Here is a 21,232-nt window from a genome sequence, read left to right as displayed (position 1 = left end):
ACTTTTAAAAGAAGCAATGCTGTTGAAGGACTGAGATTAGTCGAGCAGGATAAAGACCACAACAACTCCAGATGCTAGCCACATCCGCGACCTACACAGCAGCTCATGGCAATGTCGGATTCCTAACCCACTGAGTCAGGGCAAGGATCAAACTCGCATCCTCATGGATACTAGGTGGGTTGGTAGCTGCTGAGCCACAATGGGAACTCCTTGTGTTTTCTTTAAGAAAGACGCAGAAACCAAGGAAGGGAATTTATGAGTAAGAATGGAAAGTAGCTTAGAACACAAATTTTAGGTATAATAATATAAAATGCACTGTAGCTAAAAGAGGTGGCCTAGACAAATCAAGACAAGTTTGTTGTTGCTGTTGTTTTGTTTTAAAGTTAAGAAAAATCTGAATGGGAAGAGGAGGGTCTCACAGCAGAGAAACAAGAATGACGGGGGAGTTTTAGGAGAAAAGTGCAAGGGGATATATTTAATTTATAAACGCCTAGGTATTTTTCCTACATTCTTTATTCCATACTTTAATAATTCCAAAATATTTTAATTCACTGTATCTTGAATAGAAGCTCTTGTATTGTTCCCTAGATAAATAAGTTGACATTTGAGATAAAGAGGAAAAATAGTAACAGTAAATAAATTACAATTATATTCATGAGTATTATCCTAAAGCTTTATATGCATTGTGGTATTATGTTAGGAAATAAAAATTAATTTAGACAGAATAAGCCTGTGTTGATAACTTAAATTATATTAAGTATACACATCAACATTAATTTAGATTTTACTTCTAAGCTTTCTAAGATATAATTGCATCTCCTTATAAAAGCCAGTCTTCTGTGATTTTCCTAATAAACATAAACTGTATTTTTATTCTTATTTTGTTCACATGAATAGAAAAAAATAATAATTTCAAATTTACCTTTTCAAAAAATACCCAAATACAACCTCAGAAATAACAATATAAATAGGATCTCTCTGAACTAAATTTAACATCTGCATTAATTAAAATCCTTCTGAAACAATAATAATAATGAAGCATTTAGAGATAATGAAAATAGTTATTCAAAATGATGTAAACACGGCATAACTATGCCATAAGATTCACATTTTTCTTAATTTTTTAACTTTTCAAAAATATCTGAAGAGCTTAGTTTTCTAATGGCTGAATTAGACCTTGCAAAAGCCTTCACCTAGGTTATGTAAAGAAGATAAAATGAAAAAAGAATGGAGGGTTCTATTTTTCACACATTCTGTATCTCTACAACTTTGAGGTCTTCTATAAGCTAATACACTTTTTACAAACAATAACAGAAACAAATCAAAATTCGACCAGAGGACTAACAGAACAGCATGAGGAGAACTTTCTCCCATCAGTCACTTCAGCCCACTTGACCCCAGTCACTTCAGCCCACTTGACCCCGACTCTGGAGAATCTGGAGGAATGGGACAGGGCAGAACTTGTCAGACTCTAGGTTTATAACCATAAACCAGGAAACCAGCTTTCATAAGCTTGAAACCACAGGGCATAGGATACCAAACACTTCTGGGTATCACTTTTACATCCAGAGGGAGAGAATTCTGTTCCTCAAGGTCAACAAAAGAAAACCTTCCCACCACTCAACTGACTTCGATCATGGTACTTTTGCTGAACACATCAGTTAGTGAGTCAGAATACCACACCTCTACCCCCATTACCATGCTTCCTTTTTAGTTTCAAACAGAGGAGTTCTTTCTTTTGATAAGGGATATAAAACATGGCAATGAAGGCTTTAAAAGGACAAATCACACATAATCCTTTTAAATTAACTAACCAATTAACCATCAATAGCAAAATAGAGTCTACACTTCTGCTACCTTTTTGGACATATGTATGTCATCTTGTGACAGGATGATGTTTCTGTACACATTCAATGAAACAAATGTTTGCTAAACACCTACTGTGTGCCGGGAACAATTTCTGGTGTTCTGGGATATTAGAAAACAAAACAACTGTATCTACCCTCCTGAAATGTATATATTCTAATGGAGGGGCTAGGGTTGTGGATGGGGAGAAACCCAGAGCAAATATAGTAAGTGAAATTCTGTAATAAGCTAGAAGATGAAAAGTGCTGTGGAAGAAAGAGAACATAAATCAGAGTAATGGTACAGGGATAAGAATGAAGAGAGGGTTTGAGTGGACTATAGTCTTAAATAGGGTGTAAGAGTTGTGCTTATATAGTTGGTGATATTTGAGCAATGACTCAAAGAAGGTGGACTTGAACTTCACTATCGCTGAACACTAAATCATAATCTTTCCTGAGGGGAAAAAAGGGTTTGAAGCTTTTTTTTCATTTATTTTTAGTTTGGGGAAATGATGGGTTCACTATTTTTGATAAACAAGTTTGAAACAAATGGCAACTTTTGATATAGTATGAACTCCTAACTGCATATAATTAGGCCAAGGCTTAATAAGACTCATTGTACAGGTTCTGTAATTACAAATTCAACACATAAATAGGTTGCAAACATATGACTAAAAGTAAACCTGAGTAATACAACTTAGAGGCTCCTGCTGGGAAAGACTTGTGTGCCTTTGTCCATACTGTATCCATCGAGCCTAGAATAGTGCTTCGCTCATGATATGTACTCAATAAATATGTTTGATGAAGGAAGTGAAGAATGGTTGGGTATAGTGGGGAGAGTGATAAGTGAGGAGGATTTTTGAGATTTCAGGCCATAATGTGAGACTTGTTCAAATTCTTCATATGCTCAAGGAGCAGAATTTGACTTTCAACCTGACCAAACTCTTTAGAAAACCACATTGTAATGATTTTTCTTTTTGCTAAATGTATGCTTATTACATCTGAGTTTTTGACTGTAGCTACTCTTTAGGAAAGGAGATGGGAGTCAGTTTATGCTCAAGTGTATTTTATTTTTCTACCTTACTGTAGAGTCAGCAGCTGATAATGTGTTGAAAGACTCAAGAGAGCCAATTAAAGGGCTATACACATAAAATCAGACCTTCCTCTGCAGTTGCAATGCAATGTAGAAAGACATAACCATGTTAACCATGAAACTCCCCTATGTCTGGAAAGGAAGGATAAGAGTCTTATCCTTAGGCCAACTCTGGCAAGCTGCAAAGCAATTCAGGATACCATGTGAAGGGTGGAGACTGGGAAGACTGGTGCAGTGTAGAAGGATGTCATCTACTAAGTTTTCAGATGTCATCTGCCATTCAGTTTTGCCAAGAGTAAAAAATAAGAATCTTTCTTTGGGTAACTGATTAGCAAGTTCTAACCTATGCATCTATGAATTGTCATCTTAAGACCTGTGGTTATTTTCTTCCCCAAGAAAGCAGAGAATGCTGTGGTAGTTTTCTGTGTCACATCGGTCGTTCAAAAGCACAAAAATGTCATCTTTAGAAATTAGGAGTCCCAGAAAAGTCTAATTCATTTTTTTTAATGTACAGCAGCAATTATTTTTGATTGTCTATACTCACAAGCTCCTTTAGGGCAGAAATTTGTATCTTTTCCAACTTTTTTTTACTATATAAACTCAATAAATGGAAGTTACATGAAACAATAAATGAAGAAATGCAGCCTGGGCTTCTATTGCCAGTAATGCTCAAAGAAAACCATTCAATAAAACTATAAGTTAGAAATTAAGATCACCTTGAGAATTATGGAAGTTATATAATAATTGGCCTTCATCAATGCTCTAAACTGTCTAGACTGGATAGCTGGGTTGACCACATTTAACACATACCTGGTCCATTTTATTTTGGTCTGTAGAAAAGTTCCCATAAACATTTTGGTTTATAGAAATTACGTATACCGCATAGAACCTTTTATTAACAAGTTATGGCTTTAAGAAGGGACTGTCATTAATGAGAGAAGTTAAGGAACCTTCTCAATATTAAATGCAAGGCTTACAGTGAGACACGAAGATGATCTGATTCTCACACACACATTACTCCTTTACCTGATATGCTGACAGCTACATACTCAATTCATATAATTATCCCAGCATAAAGGAGGAATGTTTATGAAGGCAAGGTCATTGATAATGTAAAATAAAATGGTCTCAGCGTGTCCACTATGAGCAAATGCTGAAACACAACCCATTTAGTATTAATGACACACTAAAACCTAGAATTAAGTACATAAAAAAGAACACCTGCTGCCAGACTCAGGACAGTTACTACCCGTGCAGTACTTTGATGTTTGATCAGCCTTTTTGCTTACTTAAAAATGTTCCTAAATATCTCTTGCCACAGATATCTGGATAACTTTTCTTTGTTTTGCAGAAACTGAGGGATGTTTTACAAACCCCACATGAAAACCAAAAAAGTACCTGAAGAATTGCAACCTCATTACGAAGCTGGCTTTCTTGTTTTGTTGGAAATCTTAACTTGTCAATGATCTTAATAGCTACATCTCTTCCTGTTTTACGATGTTTTCCTTTAAAATAAAAAAGAGAAATATGAGCATAGTCTTATTAAATATCATCTCTATTAAAAAAATACCAGAATTTATAAGGATATTTTAGAATCATAAAAAATAATTCACTGAATAAATTAGCATTTCTGATGAGTACTAACTTGTATCCATGAAGATTTCATATCTTAGCTCCATTATTCTAAATCAAATATGCACCATAAAATCATTCACAATTTAGGACAAAAAGAATTGGGACACTGAAAGCTATTCATATGAACAGCCTGATATTTTCCTATAAAATATATGCTTTAGAAACAGTATATTAAGCTACTTAATATTTTATACCACTGGCTAAAGCACTCTCTTTAAGAAAGTATAATTTTATTAAAGTCCTGATAAACTAATGTATGTTATAATGGAAAGAATAAGTCTTGGCTTTCTTACTAGCTTTATGATATTGAGCAAATCACTTAACCTTTCTGAATTCCTTTTCACTGGTAGGACTGCTGTGAGAATTTGATGAAATAAGATATGTAAAAGTACACATAGCGCCCAGGTAACTATACTTAATTAAAAAATATTAGTCATCGTCATTGTTATCATCATCGTCATCCCCTTTCAGGCCCTTTACTTATATTACATGTCATTTAATTCTATGGCAAAGCTTCTAGGGAATCATAGGTGCCCTCAAACTCCTAATTTCTATACTATGAAGTTGTGTAGGTATAGAATATGGAAGCAATAACTGAATTTAAAAATGGACCTAATTTCTCACTTTTTTGGTCACATGCAAACTAACTTGAAATTCCGTTGTTTCTACATTTGATATAAATCTAGGGTTCCTTCCCCCTACATCCCTCTTTCATTATTCCTTCCAACTCCTTCCAGAATGTTTCCCTTCACTACTGACCAAGCTACTGTCTTGTTTTCACGTTCCCTACTTCCTTCACATCACTTTTTGACTTGCTGTGATCTCTATTCCAACTCCAAATATTCCAACATTTTACTACAACTACTCTCTTCAAGGCTGCAGCTTGTCTCGCTTCAATCTCTTCTGTAGCTGGTCTTATCACCTCATTCATTTGGGTCTAGTCTTAACTGCTCAGTTTTCCTTGTGGAGGTCTCCTCCCATGCCTGCTTCTTCACTGTTGGATGTTACCAATTATCTGGCACCTGCTGGTTCCCTCTAACCTCACTTCTTACCCATGATTCACCAGCACACTATCTGCAGCTATGTATATTTATCATATTGTATATACCATTTTTTTGGCTGCACCCACAGCATGTCAAAGTTCCCAGGCCAGGATCGAACTCACACCACAGCAGTGACCCAAGCCTCTGCAGTGACAATGTTGGATTCTTAATTCCCTGTACCACAAGGGAACTCCTTATATCTCATGATTTTTTGTCATAAAATCATTATACTAAGAATAATTCTCTGTTTAGGAATGGTCTCCCCTACTACATTGTTATTCTTTAACAAAAAGCACAATGGTTGATGATTCATTAATGGGTTTTATATTTAAAAAAAGAATCCCTTGTACATTTTATAAGAATCAATGTTATTTTGCAAAACAGACTAGAATTTCATTGGTTTTAAAGTAAAAAAACACAATATTATACTATGATAAAATAACATTGAGTGAAACACTGTGATTATTTCAGAGCACCCCCACCTCACAAAAAAAAAAAGATATTCCGTTATTGATTACATTAAGGAGCTGAAGTTATGATGTAATTTTATAGGGCAGGTAAAACATTAATATTAAATCTTTCTTAAAGACTTGACAAATGCAATTGAAATGGCTAGAATCTAAAGCAGAAGTTATAACTAGATTCACCAAATAGCTTGACAATAAGAAAAAAGTAAAAATTTAGTATTTGATCCCAAAAATGTAAAAACGCAAACCTTAACAAAATGCAGAATGTTGTTAAAGATGTTAGAATTAAATAATTTTTTGTCTAGTTACCTGAATGGATTTCTATAGCATCCAGATCAAACAGGCTAAGTACGGTTTATGATTATAACTTCCTTGTTTCTATTTTGTTTAAATAAACCAATATTTAATAAGTATAAAGTTTGGCAATATTTAAGTAAAAGAAGTTTTTTAGGAGTAGACAAATTTCTTTTTCAAAACAGACATGTACTGATTTTTCATTTAGTGACTAGCTAAATGAAATTTCTAAAAATGCAAAACACATAGGAATGTATGTGTGTATGTGTGACTGGGTCACATTGCTGTATAGTAGAAAACTGACAGAACACTGTAAACCAGCTATAATGGGAAAAAATAAAAATGTAAAACACAGAGAGAAACACATATACAAACGTATAGGTCTTTTATATTTTTCTTGGAGATGATTAATTTTCTAAACACATGTAGCTAAAACTTTAAATTTATAAAATAGTTAGTGAACTAACCTACCTCCATAAACAATTCCGAACTGCCCAGAACCCAGTACTTCATCAGGAAAAATCTGATAAACTGTGCTGATGTCCTACAGGTGCAAGACCAGTGAAAAACAAACAAGAATTGGAACAAAACATTAGTCCTAACAAACTCTATAATTTTATTAAATATATCATTAGTATTGATAAATATTTTAAACATAAACAATTACATTTTAAATGCTAGGTGACATCTACAATATAATTATAATATTCAAAACCTACTCTTTAATGTAACATTGTAATATTTGAAAACTATTCTGTTCTTAAGTAGCAGAAATTTTCCAATGTTCAAATATGTTTTATTAGAGAGAAAAAAAGACTTAAAACTATGCAATGTCATTTATATACTTAATGTCAGTATTCAAAAAAGGGATTTGTTTATTGAGATGGTTAGTTATACATTTCATGTTAAATACGGATGGTTCCCAGTGAAATGCCTGTGTCCTAATTCTAACCATTTCATTCTTTATAGCTAGAATGGCGAGGCTGCTTCTTTATCTATCATCCACTCGAATCTAAACTGAATTAAAGGGGAAGGGGCTGAATTAGTGTGTGTGAGCCAGAGACACAACAAAAGGCTGATAATCCATGGTAAAATTCTCACCTGTGAGGTAACCTAACTCATCCCCTTTCACCACTTCTGGAGGTAACAAGTTTCCCAGCATTTACTCTTTTCTCTTTGAAGTAATACTTGCTAAGTAAAGCATTCTGTTTTAGATGACTGTGTTTAGAGTCTGATTTGATGACCACACTCAGGAAAGAGCAATGCATTACTTTTTCAACTTAAGTATTCCCATTCCACCCTATGGAATTTTCTGCCTGTCCTCCACTCTTGCGCTCCCTGAATTTTCAAGAATAAAAGTCCTTTTACAACAAATCCTACTCTCTGAATATTCAGTACATTCCTATTCTTTTCCTTTGTTTGTCCCCCTAGAAAACAACTACAAGTTTTTTTTCTATTCTGGGACCACAGCAGAGTGTCCAGGGTTCAGAGTTCAAGGTTGTCTGGAGATAAGAAAAATTAATTAATGCTATTCCAGAATTCTAAGTCCAAGCTACTACTCCATCTTTACTTGACAGCTCAATAGCTTTCCCAGAATTTTCAGCCAAACTGAGTGGAAGAACCCCACAGGCATCTAGAATTTCCCAAGAGGCTTTTAGGTAGATCTGTATTCCCCAGAGTCTTCTCTGGATGAGCAGGAGCATCAGGAACCTTCAGATCTTTAGAAATCTGTCTCGTGATTGGAATACATCTATTTTCATTATGAAGTTTTCCTTATTCCCCCTCATTCATATTTGGTTTTCAGTTTACTTTATGCTAATTTAGCAAAGGTTGCAAAGGTATGCTTGGGATGAATACAGTTTCATGGTGTTTATTCCTTAAAAAATAAACTCAGATCAGTATAAGTAAGGCTGAAAACATTTTCCTTTTGGTTATAGACACAGGAGGCAAAATAGAGGGAAAGATCTGAGTCACAGGATGAGGTAGGAAAGGCCTTATTACTTTAGAGCTATTTGCCACAGTGACAAGTATAACAAAAAAAGCAAACATGTCACAGAGTGTAAATTATTTCACAATATGTCTGATCTATAATTTTAAAAAGTAAGCTGAAAGGATGGAGTTATGTGGCACAGTTGACTAAGGTGCTAGAACGTGGACCCATAAAATTTTATTTTTGCAGCTTTCTGATGTCTCCTTGATATGTACAAGTGATTGAAAGAGCATCTGCAACACCTTGTCATATGACAGCACTCCTGGGTAGCAATCAAGGAAGAAGAATAATGTTTAACCTACTGGTGCAACTCAAATAATATATTTTATTTTATCTGGTATTATACAACATCAACCACCAAATTCCAGTACCAAGATATGCAAACATGTGAAAAATCAGGCATTGCATTATAATTGCTTATCTGAGATGGAAAACAGATATTTAACACTCCACACTACAGAACATATTATAGAAAATAAAAGAATTCGTACAATGTAATATTTCTAAAATCTTATAGAAGAAAAATATCCAAGTGGACCCTATTTTATTTTCTAGAAAGCACTCAAAAATTAAAATGTTAGATAAACAAAAACGTATTTTATGATGCTCTTATTTTCCAATAAAGAATCACAGAATCAAGTTTTCTATTAGTAGGTACATACCACATTTTCTTGTATCTGGCAGTTGGAGACTGAAATGCTCACAGAAACATCTCCTGGAAATACATGTTAAGAAATACACAAGAGAAGTGAGAGGGGTAATAACAAAATAAGTAAACACATGCTTATTAATCAAGCGGCAGGACTGTTTTAAAATCATAGCAATTAGATTTTTCTAGGAAAATATCTATTAGGATATTTCTTTCCTTTTACAATTACAGATTTACTCTGTACTTGGCTCTAAAAAATAATATTTTGTCACTTTAGAGTTCAGAGCTATAAAGACTGGTTTGCCATTTCATAACTTGACACAAGCTGAGACAATATACTGTCTCTAGGACCTGATTTCCTCACCTGTAAAACAGGCAAATCATTATCGTCCACCTGTTGGGGTTGTGTGGGGCATTCAGATAGAGATCGCACATAAAGTGCTCAGCATCCAAATAGGCATATGCAGTCTATTAATGTGTATACTGGCTGGAGAGATCAATTAAAATGTTTTGACAGAACATCAGAAAACACACTGTGATATTAAACCAGAGGTTTTTCCAACAGGCTTCAGTATTATAGCCATTATGAGATGTTTAAGTGATATTTTTACACAGATATGCCTCTATAATGTCTTTTAAAAATTCATCCTCAATACTTGACCCTGACTGCATTTTGGTAAAACAATGAACAGAGACTTCTTCCTGGGATAAAATGATCAAGAGTTCCCAAGTACTCTGTACTAGCATTCTGCCCAGAGTAACATGTTAGATGGTTTTGAGGACACATGGTAACTCAGATATGCAAATGGCAAGACTGGCAACCCAGGTCAGGCTCAAGCTGACTAAATTACTTCTTTCAATAGACCTAGGTTTCTGCTATTGCCTAGTATATTCAATTTACACTAATTTATTCAAATGCTTAATATAAAAAGAAAAATAAAATAGGATAATTTAATCAAGGAAATATCCTAATTATTTGGAGACCCTATGTTCTCCAATAAACTAAATCATCCTCGAAGAGGCTCTCTTTATCTGTTCTAAAGATAGAGAACTAGCAGACGCACTATGCAGGTTGGTTCCTGAACCCACGGAGGAGCCCTTGGGAATAACGGGCATGAGGGCGTGCTGGATGGCCATCTCCCACATCCTGGCCACATCTGCACCAATGCCGCTGGTGAGGACGCTGCTATTTGGTGGAGGGCTGGAAGGATTGACCACATTTTCTCCCACGTAATACACGACATTTGCTGTAGTGATCTCAAAACAGTGAGGATTGGCCCCACTAGGAATTAAAGCTGATGGTTTTGCTGGTTCCAGAGACAAAATTTCTGATAAAGGAATTTCCTGTGGAAGAAAGAGTGTGTTCAAAAGCAGTTTATCAAAAGTATGTACACTTTCAAATAAAATTCATGCCAGGGACAGGTGAGAAAGGACATTGCAATCAGCCATCATTTATATAAAATGCCTTTATAAGACATAGAATATTATGAAGAAAAATTCAAAAATATCTTTGCCAGGGGGAACTTTATCAATCTCCTTTCTCCAGAAAAATTCCAGTGACTTTTTTTTTTTATTATGTTCGTGTGGCAAGAATAAGTAGAAATAAGAACAATAAATTTGAACCTATATACAAATCAAAGACTTAAAATATAAATGACAATTTTTTATAACTGTGAGGTAGAATCATAACCTTTTTGAAATGTAACTGAGTATGTACAGCTGTTTTAAAATTTCATCTATTCTTTAAGGCACTGAAAATGAATCAAGTAATCTGATTTGATAGATGTTAATATAACAATATAGCCACACAAATAGTTTTAGTGAGGAAAACCACAGCAAGTGAAGCAGTTGCTTTTAAGACAACTCTGATATTAAAAAAAATTATATATTGTCCTCCAGAAGGTATAAAGTGACTAAGAAATAATAACATTGAAAACAAATTTTTAATTTAAGAGTTAATGAGGTTTCTTTTTACTGTTAGATCGGTAAAGTGGCTGTGGAGAATGACCCCACCTATGCCTGAGCCTGCATTAATCTTGAGGGGAAAGTATATACTGTTTTCACCATGAATTTCTTTTGGAACCATGTTTTACTGGGTGATACATCATGTGACATCTGTATTATTTCATGTAGAGAGACAGAATGAAAATAGCTGCCATTTTTTTTTCTAGAGGAAAGTAAACTTTATGAATATTGGCAATACATGGAGAAATCACACAATATTTCTTAACCTCAGTGATGTGCTGCAAAGGCTATAGAGGCAAAAAACAAACAAAAACCAATCAACCAACCAATCAAAAAAAAGCTGGATAGAGTGGATATCAGGAATTTACTTTTTGATAATCTTCTATCACCTTAACTTTTCTAGTTAAATCATACATCTCTGCTAAAACAGTAAATTAAGCCTCTTCTCCCCTTCTCCCGGTCCTACCATCCCATAGGGCCAGAAGCATTCCCAGGGAAAAGCAATCTGAAATTCACAGATGACTATCATGGAGTCCCAACCTGATTTCCTTCAAATCTGTAAACCATAGAGAAGAAAAAAATATATCTTGGAGCAAGCAATAAAGCAGTCATATCTGTTGGACTTTTATTTAATTTCAATTTCTGATACTCTACATTCCCATGAAAAGCAAGAGGAGGCATGAAACTTCAGTCAAGGAGAGGACCACCCTTACCTTGTAGTACCTGCTTCCTGTGTCATTTTGAAAGAGGGTAATACATTTGCTATCCAATCTCCAATAGTGCCGTTTCCGCTGAAACAGAAGTTTGATTCAGTATCATCTAAAAACTTAAAAACAAAATACCTAAGATTGATAAAAATCAAAACATTTTCCCACTGGGGACATAAGATTTGATGGTGGAAAGTGCATGGGCTTTGGACCAGGAAGACTCAATTTAAAGACTCTAGAAGGAGACTTCAGCAAGTGAGTGGTGAGTTTCTGTGCCTACATCAAAGAGCTGTACATAATAAAGGAGGTATCTTAGCGCCCAGAGCAGTGCCTGGCATTTAATGCACAGATGCTAAGTAAAAAACACCATTTCTAAATCTATTTGATGGCTTATAGAGCTAAGGGTAGATTTGTAGCTGTAATTTAAAAAGAAGGCTTAATAGAAGACATAATATTTACATATTTTTATTATTTTGGAGCATAAGGTATGCCATGCTGATCCAGCCAGGTAGTCTGCCTTCCATTAAAGATGGAAAAATTCTGAATGTTACAGAAAAGCTAAAGAATGGTGTGATGGATGGCAAGGTTGACTCCATAGCATTAACTTAACAAGATCAGGGTTTATGCATCAATAACTCCACTTAAACTCACTAGAGATCTAAATTTCAATGATTTGGTGATCAGGTCCTTGGGTGTCTGTATGTGTGTACACGTTTCTTCCTTTTAGATCAAAAAGCCCTAACACTATACTTGGTCTCCTACACAACCTGTCTTAGACTAATCAAATACACTAAATATGCTTCAAATATTTTATAACATGTCTGGGAAGTACTGGATGGTATTGAGTCCTACAGTAAGTCATGTAAATCTCTCTTCAGAAGAGAAGGATGAGATTATAAATTGAGCAATTAGATTATAGGTGTCTACTTATCTACAGAAATTCTGGGAATGCTATAGCTAGGAGGTGATGGGCAATAACTACCACTAACTGAGAAAGAAGCTTAACATCAAATGTCAATTAGTTCAACTGAAACATAGACTGAAATTTTTCTCTCTTACATACATGCACAACCTCACTCATCTACTATTAGGAAAATATGAAGCAGTGAACAACTCTGATTATATCAAAAAATTAAAATGTGCTGTCTTTTATCTAATAAAATACATGATCACCATATTTATGAAAAGATCAGTTTTTAAGTGAACATTTACGGCTTTAAGAAGTATATAAGAGTTATCACTGTTTTTTTTCTCCTCTAAAATGCAGGGCATTAAAAAGAAAATTCTGAATCGAAGAGGAGTATTCCAAAAGCACAGTTCGTCATTTTCACGGCAGCTACAAAATGACAGGTAGACATTCAAGTTGTTTGGAAATCATCTCAAGTAACGGAGGTAAATGACTTTGTTTCCCTGAGATTGCTGCCTACACTTTCTTTTCTCACTCAGTTGTTTGTTCAACTACAATCGGATGCTCAGAGATTGTGAATATGCTCCCCTGATCTTGTGCCCTGCTGTGCTGAGGTTTGCTCCAGGTAACCCAGACATCCCGTGGTCCTGACAGGACATCAGCAACTCCTTCAATTAATGCTTGCAGGACAAGAGAAAACTGCTTGCTGTGGGTCTTACCAGTGTGTCCTTGCTGGTGTAGTGGACCATCCATCCTTCTTTCATCACTGTGCTGCTTTTCCTCTTTGTGTGTTTTACAGACTGCACTACTCTCATGAGTGGGATATTGTTGCTTGTTGACGGACTTGAAAAGTCAAAATATTTTAAGAAAGAAATGTTTTTAGATACAGATTTTCTTTGCCTACATAAAACCTTATTTCAGCTATTTCAGAAAAAAAATTCATATCCCATTTTTTCATGAGAAGTATTGTCAGAGTACCATGGTTCAAAATCTGGAGATAGCTCTGAAGAGTGACAGGTACTTAATATGTACACCTTAACAAACCCCAAGCAGGATAAGCACCTCAGTTTTCAGGTTGAACTACACAATGCTCAAATTTGGGATAAATATTGGGTAGATTACTACCTTGTGTACTGAGGCTGCAGTACTCAGAATCCCATCTGAAAGCTTATTTGCTGGCTTACTTCAGATTCCAGGCACGATATTAATCATTTAGTGATAACATCAGTTAATATGAATTTTAGTCTCTGGATAATTTCACAAAAATTAGAAGCTGCTGTTGAAACTGTCTTTTGAATAATTATGGAATTATGCCCATCCTTCATCTCCTTCTTTCTCTTTCCTTTCTATCTTTGTCTCTTCCTCTCTTCTTCCCTGCCCCCGACTACATGCTCCCACCTTTTCCTCCCACCACTTTTTATTCTAAAGATATACACACTTTCAAAAGACAGTTGACTAATATTTTCTAGTATATAAAAATATTGCTCATGCCATTAAATGGGAAAAAATCCAATTATTTTATTGCTCCACCCTCGTGAACAATTTCAGTTTGTTAATGAATATGCCATTTGTAAAATGGACACAAAAGTTTGAATACATTTTACAATATAAATCAGAAGCGTGAAAACTACTTTTGTAAAAAAATGGGTAATAAATATTTTAGGCTTTGCAGAATACTTAACTCTGCCATTATAGTGCAGAGGCAGCTGTATCCATAGCCATGAACAGGCATGGCTATGTTCCAATACAACGTTATGACAAAATAGGCAGCAGCTTGATTTGGCCATAGTGTGCTGACCACTGATATTAAAAAATGGGGATCATCTAGGAATAAAAAGTACAGATAATGAGGTCACAAATATAAATTTCCACATACTTCTGAAATAAAAGCAAGAACAATAAGGTCCAGATATATGGGATTTGTAATAGGGGCCAGCTATGAAATAGATGGTGTCTGCTGAGGCAGTTCTCTGATCTTTGTATTTGCATATATTGAGCTTTGAATAAATACTAACAAGATAAATTTGTGGTCTGCAAATACATGTAACTCACATGCAAAAGAAAATGGGTCAAAGAATGAGGCAATTCCAGGAAAGGATGCAAACCACACTTCTCCAAAGGAATCTCAACCACCTAACTCCAAAGTTAGGAGTCTCCTCCAGGGAAACAGTTATTCTATAACAAATTACAGCTATACCTCGGAGATATTGCAGGTTTGGTTCCAGACCACCAAAATTAAGGAAATACAGCAATAAAGTGAGTGTCATGAATTTTTTGTTTCCCAGTGCATATGAAAGCTGTCATGGAGTTCCCATCGTGGCGCAGTGGTTAATGAATGCGTCTGGGAATCATGAGATTGTGGGTTTGATCCCTAGCCTTGCTCAGTGGGTTGGGGATCTGGTGTTGCCATGAGCTGTGGTGTAGGTCCCAGATGTGGCTCGGATCCCGCATTGCTGTGGCTCTGGCATAGGCTGGTGGCTACAGCTCCGATTGGACCCCTAGCCTGGGAATCTCCATATGTCGCAAGAGCGGCCCAAGAAACGGCAAAAAGACAAAAAAAAAAAAAAAAAAAAGCTATCTTTACAATATACCGTAGTCTATTAAGTGTGCAATAGCATTATGCTTAAAAAACAATGTATATACCTTAATTTAAAAATAGTTTATTGCTAAAACATTCTAACCATAATCTGAACCTTCAGCGAGATGTAATATCTTTGCTAGTGGAGAGCCTTACGCCTCATTGTTGATGGCTGTTGATGGATCAGGACAGTGGGTTCCAAAGGCTGAGGAGGCTGTGGCAATTTCTTAAAATAGGACAACAATAAAGTGTGCCCCACTGATTGACTCTTCCTTTCATAAATGATTTCTCTGTCGCAGGCAATGCTGTTGGATAGCATTTTACCCGCAGAACTTCTTTCAAAACTGGAATCAGTCCTTTCAGACTCTGCCACTGCTTCATCAACTAAATTTATAAAATATTCTAAATCCTCTGTTGTCATTTCAACAATCTTCACAGCATCTTCTTCACCAAGAGTAGTTTCCATCTCCAGAAACCACTTTCTCTGCTCAACCTTTAAGGTTTTATCATGATATTGCAGCGATTCAGTCACATCTTCAGACTTCACTTCTACTTCTCATTCCCACCACATCTACAGTTAGTTCCTCTACTGAGGTCATGAATGCCTTTAAGTCATCCATAAGGTTTGGAAACAACTTCTTCCAAACTCCTGTTAATGATGATACTCTGCTCTCTTTCCATTAATCACGAATGTTCTTAATAGTATCTAGAATGATAAATCTATTTCAGAAGTTTTCAATTGACTTTAAGTAGATCCATTAGAAGAACTATCTATGGCAGTGATAACCTTATGAAATGTATCTAATTTATCTCTTAAGTTATAAGACTTGAAAGTTGAAATTCCTCCTTGATCCATGGGTTGCAGAATGGATACTGTTAGCAGGTATGAAAACAACATGAGTCTCATCGTGCATCTCCATCAGAGCTATTGGATGACCAGGTGCATTTTGAAGGAAATCTTTTTTCTTTTCTTTTTCTTTTTTTCTTTTTTTCTTTTTTTTTTTTTTTGTCTTTTTGCCATTTCTTGGGCCGCTCTCGCGGCACATGGAGGTTCCCAGGCTAGTGGTAGCATCGGAGCTGTAGCCACCAGCCTACGCCAGAGCCACAGCAACGTGGGATCCGAGCCGCGTCTGCAGCCTACACCACAGCTCATGGCAACGCCGGATCGTCAACCCACTGAGCAAGGGCAGGGATCGAATCCGCAACCTCATGGTTCCTAGTCGGATTCGTTAACCACTGTACCACGACAGGAACTCCGAAAGAAAACTTTTTTCTAACCATTGTCTCAACAGTGGACTTAAAACATTTAGTAGACCATGTTGTAAAGAGATGTGTTGTCACCCAGGCTTTGTCGTTTCCTTTAGGGAGCATAGGCAAAGTAGATTCAGTGAAATTCTTAAAGGCCCTAAAATTTTCAGTATGGTAAATGAGCTTCAACTTAAAGTCTCCAGCTGCAGAGTCAGCCTACCCTTTGAAGCTTTGAAACCAGGCATCGATTTCTCTCTAGCTTTGAAAGTTGTAGAAGGTACCGTCTCCCAATATAAGGCTATTTTGTCTACACTGAAAATATGTTTGGTGTAGCCACCTTCATTCATTATCTTAGCTAGATCTTTCACAAACCTGCTGTAGCTTCTACATCAGCACTCGATGCTTCCCTCTGCACTTTTACATTATGGACTGGCTTGTTCTCTTAAATCTTGTGAACCAATCTTTACTAGCTTCGAACTGCTGCAAGATTTCACCTCTCTCAGTCTTTAGAACACTGGTAAGAATTAGGACCTTGGTCTGGATTAGGCTTTGCCTTAAGGAAATGCGGCTGGTATGACCTTCTATCAAGACCACTGAAACTTTCTCCATCAGCAATGATGTTGTTTTGCTTTCTTATCATTTGCTTTCATATCATTTTTAATTCCATCAAGAACTTTTACTTTGCAGCGACAACCTGGCTGATTGTTTGGCTCAAGAGGCCTAGCTTTTGGCCCATCTCAGCTTTTGACATGCCTTCCTCACTAAGCTTAATCATTTCCAGCTTTTGATTTAGAGTGAGAGACATGCGACTCTTTCTTTCACTTGAACACTTAGAAGCCATTGTAGGGTTATTTACTGGCCTGTTTCAATAGTGTTGTGTCCCAGGGAATAAGGAAGCTTGAGGAGATGGACATAGACCAGAGACCGGGGAATGGGTGGTTGGTGGGACAATCACAACACACAGAGGATTTATCAATTAAGTTTACCACACCACTGGTGTGGTTCATGGTGCAAACAAATTATTTCAAAACAATTACATTAGTAACCTCAAAGATCACTAAATATAGGTCACCGTGACAAATATAATAATAATGAAAAAGTTTGAAACATTTGAAGAATTACTAAAATGTGACACAGAGACACAAAATGAGCACATGCTATTGGAAAGATGCCACTGATAGACATCCCCTACCCAACATTGCCAAAAACCTTCAATTTGCAAAGCACAATAAGCAAAAAGCAATAAAACAAGGTATGCCTATAAACACACAAGTTAAATTTCTTCTATAATAAATTAAAATATTAAAGAGCTTTAAAAAGCAAATGCTACTTAGGGCTCCACTGTTGGACCAAGGCTGGTGGTACAACCCTCACCTGATGGTTCTGTTAGAGTCCTCATGGTCCAGGTCTGGATCCTGCATCTCCCCACTGTCGTTCTGGCACTCTGCCATCACCATCTCAGCATCTTGGACCAATGCCTCTTCCATGTCATCCATGAGCCCACTGTTTCTTTCACTGTCATTGTCATCACTCCCTTCTTCCATGACTACATCAGACTCTGCCCCAGGGCTAAGCAAATCTAAAAAAATTGTTTTGCACACATGAAGATAAGCCTGGAATTCTGGATCCAGGACTTAAGAGAAAGTTAGGCAATCCTAAACAAATCAATTGGAAGCTGTAAAAAAAGTTACATGGAGAATTTTTTCTTTCACTTTGCTTTTTAACGTTAGTTCATAAAATTAAATTCATATCTGAATTTATGGGGGATGAATGTGTAATTTTATAAGTAGATGTTTGTTTTTTGTGTCCCTAAGCCTAAAAACATGAAAAGTCATGGGGAGCCTTGGAAGGAAGCCAAGTGTGGGACAGAAACAAAGTGTTATTAGGAAGCAAAGTGATACCAGGCACCAGTGAAGAGGAAACTGATCTTATTTCAGTAGCACTTTCCTGGTGGGAAAAATAAATATGTGGGAGGATGAGGGAAACTTTCACATAAGGGTCACTGATTCTTGATATTCCATAACTTTTAAAATTATGGAGTCCAATACATAAAATTGGTTACATGAACAGCAGCTTTTAAATACCTAAGGTATTTAATATTTGAAGTAATATTAAATCCTGTCATTATATAATTGATGGTAATGTAGAAATTATAATTACTTAGGAATGCAAAGTACTTATTTTAAAATTAGAAAATAGATTGATTAGAAACCCTAGCCTGCTAGGATTGAAAAATGGATATTTTACCAGATTTTTCTGGTAATTTCTGGCAATTTCAAACTGATCAACAAAACAAAAACTACACTGTTTCCCCTTAGTTTTAGTTATCAAGTACACACTGACATTTCCTAGGCCTGAACAGAATCAGTACCACATGCCACAGAAAGTGGGAAGATTGCCAAGTTTTCCATTTTGACAGTTAATTTATGCATCTCCAAGCCAGAAACTACTATGGGAATGTTTTCCTAGAGAACTTTCCCTTCTTCTTCCTCTAGAGAAGAAAGTTGGAGAACTCAGATAATCACTTATTCTTCAGGATTTTAGCAAAAAAAACATTCAACCTGTTTCTCTAGTCTTCTATCATCAGTTTTCTTTCCAGAGAATCAGAAAACTGGTAACAGACTGAAAGTATAAAGCAATCTACAGTCTATAGGAAAAGTTAGCCTGGGACACTAAATCAAATATTTTAATCAGAACCCATTGGGAATACTACCATGGAAGAAAATGTAAGCTGTTCCTTTAGCACAGAGCATTTTTCTTAGGATTCCTTCAATGTTACTTTGTGCAGCTTTTCCCAAATGAAAATTCCCCAATACAAAAAAGGATATGTAGTTTTTAATTGGTTGAATTAAAGTTCTGTTTATTATTATTAAAGATATAAGTTTATAAGCACATACATAATGTGAATGGTAAATGGGTGGTGTAAGAAATGGGGAACCGAGGAGAGGATGCAAGATGGCAGAAGAGTAGGGGGACGCGCTCACCCTCTCCCACAAACACAACAAAAAAAACACATTTACACGTAAAACAACTTGCACAGAACAACAACTGAATGCTGGCAGAAGAACTTAAACCTCCAAAAATGGCAAGAATCTCTTGACATCACTGGGTAAAACAAGAGAAAAGAGGAGAGAGAGAGAAGGGGAATCAGGACTGGACTGGCACTCCCGAGAGGGAACTGTGAAGGAGAAAGGGAACCTACACTCTGTAAAGTCACCTAACCAATGGAAAGATCAACCAAGTCGCAGGGATCTCCAGACTCTGAGAAAAGCTCAGCAGCAGGTCTGAGATCTAAAAAGCAGAGTGAGAGCAGCACAGATCATCTGGACCATTGGCACAGACACCAAAAACCCAAGACGCTCAGGTGGGGGTTGAGCACCGAGACCTAGGCTCTGGAGGTTAGTCCCTGGGAGCGGGCTGGGGTTGGTTGTGTGGAGACAGTCTGAGGAATTAGGAAAAGGTGCATCGCAGGTGGAGGGAGCAATACGCTAAGGGCTGGGGAGTGGAAAGCCACAACAGAGGGAACCCAGGAGAAGGTCTGGACAGGCCAGAGACACAAGGTGCCAGTGCTGGGGAGGGGAGAGGAGGAGGGGCGAGCCACCACAGAATACTCCTTGGGTCCCAGCATGTGTGCTTGCCTGCCAGCTAGCAGAGAGAAGAGCTTCCCAGAGCATCCTCCCTCCCTGACTGTGTGCACGCCTGGCCAGAAGCCACCTGCCATCCCGGTGGACTGGCCTCACCACCCTTGGGAAGTCATTGACCATCATGGCTTTCCCTGGCTGGTCTGCTAACACACAGGAAGTGCCCCACTCATGTGGAGCAAGCTGCCCAGCACCATCAGCCCTCAGGAAGAGCTCTTCAGCCCAGGGACACCAGGGTAAGCCCTGCCCAGCCACGGGGAGTGCACCTCCACCACGAAAAAGAAAAACACAAACAAGATGAAGAAGTTCAGAAACCATTCCCAGTTAAAGGAGCAGGAGAACTCACCTAAAGCAGTCAACAATGAAACAGACCTAGAGTTCAAAAGGAGATGGTGAAAATACTGAAGGAATTAAGAGAAGATATGAACAGTAATGCAGAATCCTCAGAAAGGAACTAGAAAATATAAGGAGAAGCCAAGAAACTAGAAAATTCATTTGCAGAGATACAAACGGAGCTAAAGGCAGTAAAAACCAGAATGAATAATGCAGAGGAAAGAATTAGTGATGTGGAAGATAGAATAATGGAAATCACCCAAAAGGACAACAGATAGAAAACCAAATGAAAAAACATGAAAGCAATATAAGAGACCTATGGATAATATAAAGCAGGCCAATCTACACATAATAGGAATTTCAGAAGGAGAAGAAAAAGAAAAGGGGGTTGAAAATATATTTGAAGAAATTATCACTGGAAAATTTCCAAATCTAAAGGATACTGATCTCAAGATACAGGAAGCACAGAGGGTCCCAAACAAGTTGAACCCAAATAGACCCACACCAAGACATATTATAATAAAAATGGCAAAAATTAATGATAAAGAGAGGATCCTAAAGGCAGCGAGAGAAAAGCAAAGTGTCACTTATAAGGGAACCCCCATAAGGCTATCAGCTGATTTCTCTACAGAAACTCTACAGGCCAGAAGGGAATGGCAAGAGATATTTAAAGCACTGAAAGGAAAAAATATGCAACCTAGAATTCACTATCCAGAAAGAATATCATTTAAAATAGAAGGGGAAATAAAAAATTTCTCCAACAATAAAAAAACCTAAAAGAATACAGCAATACAAAACCCATTCTAAAAGAAATACTGAAAGGGCTTCTCTAAATTAA

The 21,232-nt window shown here is 36.6% G+C and overlaps 1 protein-coding gene across 4 annotated transcripts in view; it reads right to left on the bottom strand.

Annotated features, from left to right (window-relative positions):
* The window catches only part of PRKD1 (protein kinase D1), a 335,903-nt gene that overhangs the window by 40,492 nt on the left and 274,179 nt on the right, over nucleotides 1–21,232 (bottom strand). For all 4 annotated transcript variants that reach the window (XM_021099185.2, XM_021099186.2, XM_084969046.1 and 1 more), the window contains 7 exons: nucleotides 17,795–17,999; nucleotides 13,314–13,437; nucleotides 11,694–11,771; nucleotides 10,080–10,359; nucleotides 9,029–9,081; nucleotides 6,848–6,920; nucleotides 4,336–4,442 (listed from right to left, as the gene is read on the bottom strand). In XM_021099185.2, coding sequence (XP_020954844.1) covers nucleotides 4,336–4,442; nucleotides 6,848–6,920; nucleotides 9,029–9,081; nucleotides 10,080–10,359; nucleotides 11,694–11,771; nucleotides 13,314–13,437; nucleotides 17,795–17,999 — 920 coding nt within the window. The remainder of the gene's footprint in view (nucleotides 1–4,335; nucleotides 4,443–6,847; nucleotides 6,921–9,028; nucleotides 9,082–10,079; nucleotides 10,360–11,693; nucleotides 11,772–13,313; nucleotides 13,438–17,794; nucleotides 18,000–21,232) is intronic.

This window comes from Sus scrofa, chromosome 7 (assembly GCF_054392235.1).
Source record: "Sus scrofa isolate SSC_HxYL_T2T_F1_AM1 chromosome 7, Sscrofa_HxYL_maternal_Yorkshire_Landrace_v2.0, whole genome shotgun sequence".
In the NCBI taxonomy this organism is placed as follows: domain Eukaryota; kingdom Metazoa; phylum Chordata; class Mammalia; order Artiodactyla; family Suidae; genus Sus; species Sus scrofa.
The sequence above is the reverse complement of the archived record's forward strand: the minus strand, read 5'-3'. Positions and strand labels throughout refer to the sequence as shown.